Source organism: Rhipicephalus microplus, chromosome 6 (genome assembly GCF_043290135.1).
Source record: "Rhipicephalus microplus isolate Deutch F79 chromosome 6, USDA_Rmic, whole genome shotgun sequence".
Taxonomy (NCBI): domain Eukaryota; kingdom Metazoa; phylum Arthropoda; class Arachnida; order Ixodida; family Ixodidae; genus Rhipicephalus; species Rhipicephalus microplus.
The window spans coordinates 80,898,919-80,908,040 of record NC_134705.1 but is presented as its reverse complement, the minus strand read 5'-3'; the positions used below and the strand labels follow the sequence as shown (position 1 = coordinate 80,908,040).

Here is a 9,122-nt window from a genome sequence, read left to right as displayed (position 1 = left end):
AATCTCAGTTGATGCTGGTTTACTGCACACATCTCGAATGCTTGCAAAGTGGCTTTTTAGGTCTAAATATCTTATGAAAGTATAGTATTCCTCAAACATTTCAATACTCAGAGCTTGAATGAAAACATGATGTCAGACTCTTGTAAAGTATCTTGTATTTACACGTGTTTTACGAATTCTAAAAGCTACCATTGCTGATGACAGACGCCATAGCGAAAAGCTTTAGATATTTCAACCACCTGGGGTTTTCTAATGTGCACTTAAATCTAAGTAGACAGGCATCCAGGAATTTCGACTCTATCAAAAATGTGGCCCCAGCGTCCGCGTTTATATACGGCATGATCTGTCGGTCATCAGTCTGGCAGCATAACTATATTACAACATTGAGGACCTAGGTTGCTCTTTAAATGAACCCAATGAGCATGTCCATGTTCTTTTTTTTTTCTGCTTAGATTCATTGCTACTGCAGCACCAGTTTCATGTGTGTGAGGAAGAAACCGTAAAGGAGACATGAAGGCGACAATCAAGGACGGCATTGTGTACTCTCCGCATCCGAAAGTTGACATACCAGTGTGCTCCGTGTACACAGCCTTGCAGGAATTTCTAACGGCCTCACCTGAACGAGTAGCACTGGTGAGATGTGGACGTCACCTTACCGTCTTTGCATTTCAAACACTTACCATGGTGCTTAAGCCTAATACCAACGACAAGTGTTAGGAGTCGGTATAGGCTCCCAAAGCAACGCTTGGTGGCGCTGCGGCTATGCACAAGCAGTGCCATCTCTGCAAGAAAACTGAAAACTGGGGATGCACCTCGCGTATTTTCACTTTTCTCAGCTGCGCTTCCGCTAGCTTCAGCGACGTGCAGGGATCTCGCGCTACACTCGTATGGCTACGCAATGCACTGCTGCCAGCATTACCGACACAAAGGCGAACGTAATCAAAGCAGAAACGTTTGTTGAACAATTTTAGCTTGCGGAGCAGACGACAACAACGATCGACTTATCGCGAAATGCATTTCCGACGTCCACGATATCACCGCGTATGATAGGTCGAGGTATCAAAACACAGTTTCAACGTAGAACCATAACTGGAATTTCGCAATACGTGAAAACAGCGAGAAATTGTTACTGCTGTTGTTGCATGGACGCGCCTCCTTATGTAATGATTCAATTAGTATAAACTAATAATTTCAAGCGAATCATTGAGACAATCAAAACGGAAGGTCAGACAGAGCTAGAACTTGCTTTGTTACTTTAACTGCGGTGATAGACGCTTGTTTTATTTCTTTCTAGTACGACTTATCCGGTAACCGACAGTTTTACAGGTGCATCGAGTGTTTTGGTACTGTCTACCCTCTCTTGGCACAGAACAATACTTTGGACCTCGTTGACGCTTTTGTGTGGTCACATCTGCCTTCGCCGGAAAGCAACGTCGAACATCAAGCGCCTTGTGCCAGTGTGCTAAGCTGACGACAAGGCGCCGACGTTCCCCGCAACAACACCAGAGCGCGTGCCGCACGTGCTCCCGCTGTGGTGAAACACGCTGAATCGTCTGCACCCTCTGCCGCGCATTCCCTCAATTTCCCAAAGCTTGCTGCCATAGCCGCAGCGAGGCGTTGTCTTAGCTTCGCAAACTGGGCTTTGGCTCCATGTTGTGATTTCCTAAAACTGCGCAATATGCAATCACCACAGGAGTGAGCAACACGAGCGCTCGTGTTGTTCAATCTTCTGTGTGTTTTGTCATTCTCGCTGCTTCCAAGTGAACCTAATCCAACTAACCCTACCATGCCCTTTGATACTGCACGAATTCTTCACTACCGCCTGCTAAATTAAAGTAGCACCCTAGCACATAAAAAACGGTGTTAATCCAACAAAAACAAGAAAGATTACATGCGAAATTGAAGTTTCAAAGTAAATTGTGGCAAAAAGCAGAGCTTTGTGGCAAAAACAACAGGTTTCTAAGCTTATTACTACAACCATGGGCGTCTACAGGGTTCCCCTTCACAGGAGGGTGGGAGGGGGCGAAGGTTTCTTGCTGTGCTACCTTCTCTACTATGTTAATATATGGGGCTGATTTCCTGCCCCATAGTCTCAGAAATCTAGGCTACTCCTGGCTCAGCAGGGCGAGCGGTCACCGACTGGACCCCTGTCCAGAGCCTCGCGCGCACGTCTATGACTACAGCAGTGACGAAGGAAAAACTGAAAAAATATGTGTCCTCGTTCATCCGTCCATCAATGCGCAATTTAGCACCGGAGCTGGGGAAGGCGGAGGTTATCCTTTGGTGTGTCTCATGCTTAGTTACCTTGTAGGCGTGCTTGAGTGCGTGTTCAACATAAATGAGACAAGCACTACTACTACTACTCATTGATCCGCTTACGAGAAAAATTCTATCTGACACTGGCATATAAAGCAGGAAAGAGAGAATGAACGAGGTGAAGATTAGAAAAAAAGGAGAGAGAAAACAGAAAAGATCTATTCCCTTTCTGCAAAATGTTAGGAGCACAAAAGGAAAATATGCACCTATAACCTCGCCTGTACCGATGCAAACGAACCCTAGCATTCTGATAGCATCACCGCCAATCCTGAACTATCTGTCGTGATTGTTAAGTCATTCAAGTTATTATATCAAAGAAGTCTGTTATTTTTTCATTACTACGAAACTTCCGATTCTTTACTCATGAGCGTGAAAGTGCTTCTTAGAAAAATGCTAGTGAGCTATGTGTGTCAGCCTGTATTAGAAGAGACATTTGGTACCAGTAAGTTGGTGCTGAATTCGAATATATTTAATGAGTCTACTGAACTCTGGAGTTATTTATTATCATTGCTGTAGAAAAATATACGTGGTTTCTACTTATTGAGCTAAAAAATGAAAAACGTGTTGTTGTATAGAAGGATACACGCCACACCAAAAGACACCTTAACCAAAACTCATGGTCTGTATGACTTCACCCTTAGATTTATCTGAAAAGACGCACCAAGTATTTTATGACAGTTTCTCTGCAATTGTACTGTTTAAACAAGAATATATTGGAATAGTGGATCGATAAGTGTGGACGCGAGATAAAGGCGGCGTCTCTAACCTAAGGATCTCCCTGATTCAAGACGTCTGTGCCGTGTGCTATTTCTGCGAAACAGGCTTCTATGTCACTGTGTTGGGCTGCTCTCCAAGTGACTGTTCCTGTTTCTAAGAATGAGATATATGGCAAAATGTACAATATTTCTTCCCTTTTATACTTACAGTAAATACGTGGACACTCTCGGCAGGTTTTTTGTTGCCAACATCGTACTTGATGAAGGCAAAATTATTTACCAATGCTCTGTGCCTCATATGTTCTGCTACCAAGTAGAAGAGCGCCTACATCGGCGATGTAGAGAAACAAAGCAAAGGTGAAACGAGCTGGAACTTTTCGTCGAATGAAGAGCACATTTGGTAATTTTGGTCTGCGCGCGAGCCGTCCTGTCCAGCAGAGAAGAAACGCCCCACCGGCTTTTCGTCGTGCGAAAGAGCAATAAAGACCTCTCCTAGGGAGGGCAGCGTCACTCGAGCGATAATCGGCCAACTGCGAACTTTGATCATAAACTTATGAGCGGGTGCTATCTCCCGGCAGACGTTAGCAAACGGCCCGATTACTACACCTTCATACAGCATACTGAACAAAAGCCACTTCGTTGCCTCTATCAACCGTATTACCTTGACTAGAATTCACGCAGGTACACAAGAACGCATATAGAACAATCTACTGTGCCGCTTTACTTCGTGTAAATATGCATCTCAGGATGAATATACAGCAGAATATTGTGATAGAATATACGTAACAGCGAAGTGTAACCGCCTTTTCAAACTGTAAACACATACAAAGATAAGAATACTACTGTAAATTTTTAAGAACAAAGATGGCCCTTTACATATGCGGCAAATGATGTGATGCGCAAATTAGTGCCATCTTCTCTGCATTATGGGCAGTTTCTTAAATAAACATTACTCTCATTTTTACACTTATAAAAATTAAGTGTTCGTCATTCCAGCAGATGTAGTGTTTATCTGACCAAAATATAATAGATTTTTTTGGCATTAGTGTATACTGACAACGAATGAGGTTTGCTCGTAGAATACGTGTGAGAGCGGCTAATTTTGAATAACCAGGTTCTGGCAGCATATATCCGTCACACTCAATCATTTCATTATGGCACCACATATCTCAAGAACACCTGCTGTTTGATTTTGAGGATGTAAGACGGAGTTGTTACGTATTTCCTCGAGCATAAAGCAGCTGCACTAGTCAAGCACGTTGACACAACAAGTTTGTAGAGTGTTGTAGCACTTACAGTCGCCATAACTCTTACAGGTGGACGATAAGGTGCGTCTGACGCGAGGGGAGTTCTTTTCTCAGTTGCGGAGGTACGCGGCAGGCTTCCAGGCACATGGCATCGGGCTTGGAGACCGTGTCTGCGTTCACCTTGACAACAGTGTCGAGAACATGGTTGCCCTGTTCAGTATCACCTTTACGGGAGCGTCGGTGTTGCTTTCACATCCAGTCCTCAACGAACGTGAGCCACCACTTGCATCCTTCTACAATGGCGATAGTCTTCACGTTTTGCTGGAGTGCTTATCGGTCGCTACAATTCATAAATCTCTTGCGATAAGTGCATCTCCAGAAACCGCAAGGTCAGTAAAATGAAACGCGCGAGACCATCGTTCTCGCTGTTAATGTCTGCCGCCATGCTTTTGCATCGTCAGCGGCAGTACAATTGACAATCTGTCTTTGCCTTTTTCGCATTTTTATCTCTCACTCTCTTTTTTGACGTTTTTGTTGGTGTTCATTCCAAACTAACTTGACCTGCGACGTGCTTGCACAAGCCTTCAACGTGGTAATAGGGCTGCTAGCCATAGCTTTTTTATTGATGCATTCATGCAATATCATCGACTCTTACTGTCAATATTCCTGGCTCATATTTAGGGTGTATACAATGGAACATGATTGTTTGGGAGACTACAATACCGGTGGTTAATTACTAGAGAAGATTGTAAGATGACTACCAGGAGAGGGGGTTCCACCATAACATGTGTATGTTCGTGCATGACTTTGTTAGTTTGGGCATGTATACGTGTAAGAAAAAGTAAAAATCTTCAAATATATTGAACCCCCAGCCCCAATCTGACCCTCCTTTGCTAGCCGCATAATTGCCACGCGCGAAAACACAAAATCAATAAGCACCTAAAACAATGTTTGTTTATTGCCAGGTGCTCGCAATATATTCGATACACTCTTTTCTTCTACTTGTGAGAAATAAAGCAGCGTCGGTAAATATATTGTTGTAGTAATGCTTACCACGTTTCTCTATTCCTTTATTTCCGTAGTCTGTACTGAATAGTGTACAAAGGATAATCCATTTGAAACATTTTTCACGTAAGACGTATTCCACTTACGATCTAGCTGGAAGATGTTGTACACAGAAAGTAGGAGTAAGACCGTGAAAAGACATACTCTTTCAAACATATCTTATAAATATAAATTATTATCCAAGAAATGAATTTATGAAAAATGCAGAACTATGCATGGCAACTTTGCTATGAGTGACGGCAAAAGTAAATTTAAGCGCCCATTTTATTTGTTAACCTAATAGTAATGAAACATAACAGATTGTTCTATCCATAAAAGCACAGGGGGTATTAGTACAAGTAATGGTGATGTATATTTGAAAAAAAAAAAGTGGACGAATGCCGTCGGTACGGAAAAACCTGTGACCCTAGAATAACTCGACCGATGCTTTATATCACGGACCGTCGATTGCGGTAATTATTCCCCCCCCCCCGTACTGTTGGCTATATCTATATATATATATATATATATATATATATATATATATATATATATATATATATATATATGTATATATATATATATATATATATATATATATATATATATATATATATATATATATATATATATATATATATATATATATATATATATATATATCATAAATGAACTTGCAGATAGCACATTTGAAAAACAAATTGTATTTACTAACGTTTCGGCCGTGCCACGGCCGAAAAGTCAGTAAATACAATTTTCTTTTCAATTGTGCTATCTGCAAGTTCAATCAATATAGAAAATACCCGGACCTGTCGTGCCTTCCCTTCAATTTTTATGTATATAAATATATATATATATATATATATATATATATATATATATATATATATATATATATATATATATATATATATATATATATTTATATATATATATATATATAGTCCAGTAGATCCTCCGTGAGCGGTCACAACGTGGTTTATTTCGACGTTTCAGCCTAGAGTCTGGCCTTCGTCAGGATTAAAGATACAGTTTGTTGGTGCTCAGCTTTATACAATCTCAAATAAAAGAGCAAGAAAAAAAAGAAGAAAAAAAGGGAAAGAAAAAAAAGAGAAGAGAAAAATAATATACGGTGGACGCCCCTCGGGTGCCCCTCTTCCACTCTTCCTTCCACTTCCCCTTCATCTCTCTCCCCCATTTCCTCTTCACCTTTCTGATGTCAGCGGTCTGTGTATGTTTCCGTTCACTAACGCATTCCTCCCGATCAGACGGCCCCTCCTTGCACTGGCGGTTTGGTGTGGGGCAAAAAAGAGGTTTTCAGGAAGTCCTAAGCCTTTAACTACTCGGGGTCCCATAAACAATTCGTCGTAGAAGGAGGGGTGCCGCGTATTGGGGCAGAGGATGGTAAGCGGGCATTTTGGGAAGTTCTAAGCCTTTAACTACTCCGCTCCCTGTCAACATTTCGTCGTAAAAATAGGGAAGCCCCGTATTGCGGTAGGCTGTGCAAGCGGGTGCAATGCGAATTCCTTGCATGCTTCTAAATTACGCGTGTAGTGGGGGCTTCCCGGCTGTGCACAGGGTTGCTGGTGGGCATGTCGTGCATGGCACAATCGATTGGGCAGTAAAATAAAACAGAAAAAAGACGACAGCTGCACTTAGCAAGAGAAGCTACACTTCGAATTGTTTTGGGTTGTCCAGTGCCCTTCGCAGCTGCAGTGCCGTGAACTCTGTTACTATTTTCATTGTTGCCGTTATTGTTTTCTAATGCTTTAATTGCTGCAAGTGTACCAGGATTCTCATTTATTCCTCGATCGAGGGTGTTAAATCGGTGGATAAGGTATGACTCTCGTTGTTCACGTTCTCGGTTTGATTTAAATCCCGTCTCTAAGAGCGTTACTGATAGTTTGTCGAATGCATGGTCGGGAAGATTGAGATGTTTTAATAGAGGTAGACTTGGGGCTGATTTCGCATGGGCTCTGTGATTATTGAAGCGAATCCTAAATGGTGTTTCTGTTTGTCTGATGTACTGCATACCACACACGTTGCATTCGAGTAGGTACACCACATTAGAGGAATCGCATGTTAGGTTTCCTTGTATGTTAATCGAAAACTTGGATTGCGTGCTGGTTGCTTTGTCTGTTTCTCGCATCGCCTTACATACAAGACATCGTGGCTTTAAAGAAGTGCGGCATGAATTATTGGGGGTGATGTGTTAATTTGGGAGTAAACAAGGGTGTCTTTGAGGTTACGTGGTCGTCGGTAAACGACGCCTGGAGCGGATGGGAATGTGTGTTTCAGACGTTCACTTTGTTCCAGAATGTTGTAATGTCGTTTAAGAATTTTGTTTACATTGGGGAAGTTTGTGCTGTAAGTCAAGCAGAGGTTTGTTCGTTGTGGGTCTTCTCGTGGTGGTCGCTTCATAAGTAAGTCCTCAGGCTTTAGTTTTATCGTTTATTGAACAGCGTCATTAATTACATGTGGGGGGTATTTTTGTTTCTCGAGCATAAGTTTTAGCCTCTGTGAGCTCGTGTCCAAGTCAGCATCTCTAGAGCAGATACGCTTAAACCGGTGAGCCTGGCTGTATGGAATACTGTTTTTACAGTGGCGTGGGTGATCGCTTTGGTAATGGAGGTATTGTTCTCGATCTGTTGGTTTGCGATATAGGGTTTTAGAGAGCTTCTCTTCTTCTATCGTTATGGTAACATCAAGAAAATTTACGGTAACTTTCCAGTATGTGTGTGTGAAGTGTATTTTTGGATGTACAGCTTTGTAAGTGTCGATAAAGCTGAGAAGTTGGTCCTCGCTCTGGGTCCAAATAAGAAAGATGTCGTCTATTTATCTTCTGTATAACATTGGTTTCAAGGAGCTTTGTGCAAGAAATTCAGATTCTAGCTTTCCCATAAATATGTTGGCATAATTAGGTGCCATTTTGGTGCCCATAGCGGTCCCGCTGATTTGTCGAAAATACACTTGGTTAAACTCGAATGAATTTATTCGAGGACCATCCTCGTTAAAGCTGTAATGGCAGAGAAATCTGGGGTGTTAGATTGTCTATGGTTTGTGTACATGTTTTGTAATGTAGCTATGCTGTCATCGAGAGGAATATTTGTATATAATGAAGAGACATCAAGAGTAACCAAGTACGAGTTTTTCGGCACACAGTTACCCGCAATGTCTCGAAGAAAATGTGTGGTGTCTTTTATGTACGACGCGAGGGTGCATCGATTGTGTATTATTAGTTTGTCCACGTACCCTGATATGGGTTCAGTTATTGTACCGATGCCTGATATGATTGGTCGACCTGGGTTTCCGGGCTTATGAATTTTTTAGGAGGATATAGAAGCGACCTTGACGAGCGTATGCTGCTTGCATCAGTTTGTGATTAGTAATGGTTATCTTTTCTGCATCCAACAGTTTCTTTAGTTCTGTTGATACGATATGTTTGTATTCGTCTGTCGGATCACCTGGGAGGCGTTCGTAAAATCTTGAGTCGTCTAGTTGGCGGTATGCTTCTTGTAAGTAGTTGGTTGTATTAAGGACTACAATTGCTCCTCCTTTGTCAGCGGGTTTTATTGTTATGTGGGTCCTAGATGCCAAAATTTTCATACTTAATTTTTCAGATTTGGTCAAGTTTTCTCGGTTTCCTTTCTGTCTGTGGTATTCGTGTATATATCTTTCTGTACGGCGGTGATATAAAGGTCCAAGCACTTGTCTCGATTACTGTTCGGTATCCAATCATTTGATTTACGACGGTGAATTGTTTCGTGGTTAGAACGCCTGTCGAATAAATATTCGCGCA

General features: G+C 41.8%; 1 protein-coding gene across 1 annotated transcript in view; it reads left to right on the top strand.

Moving 5' to 3' along the window:
• Window positions 1-464: 464 nt before the first annotated feature.
• Window positions 465-9,122, top strand: part of LOC119168086 (putative 4-coumarate--CoA ligase 2) — a 76,098-nt gene continuing 67,440 nt past the window's right edge. The window contains exons 1-2 of the mRNA XM_075866116.1: window positions 465-633; window positions 4,349-4,550. Coding sequence (XP_075722231.1) covers window positions 511-633; window positions 4,349-4,550 — 325 coding nt within the window. The 5' untranslated portion in view covers window positions 465-510. The remainder of the gene's footprint in view (window positions 634-4,348; window positions 4,551-9,122) is intronic.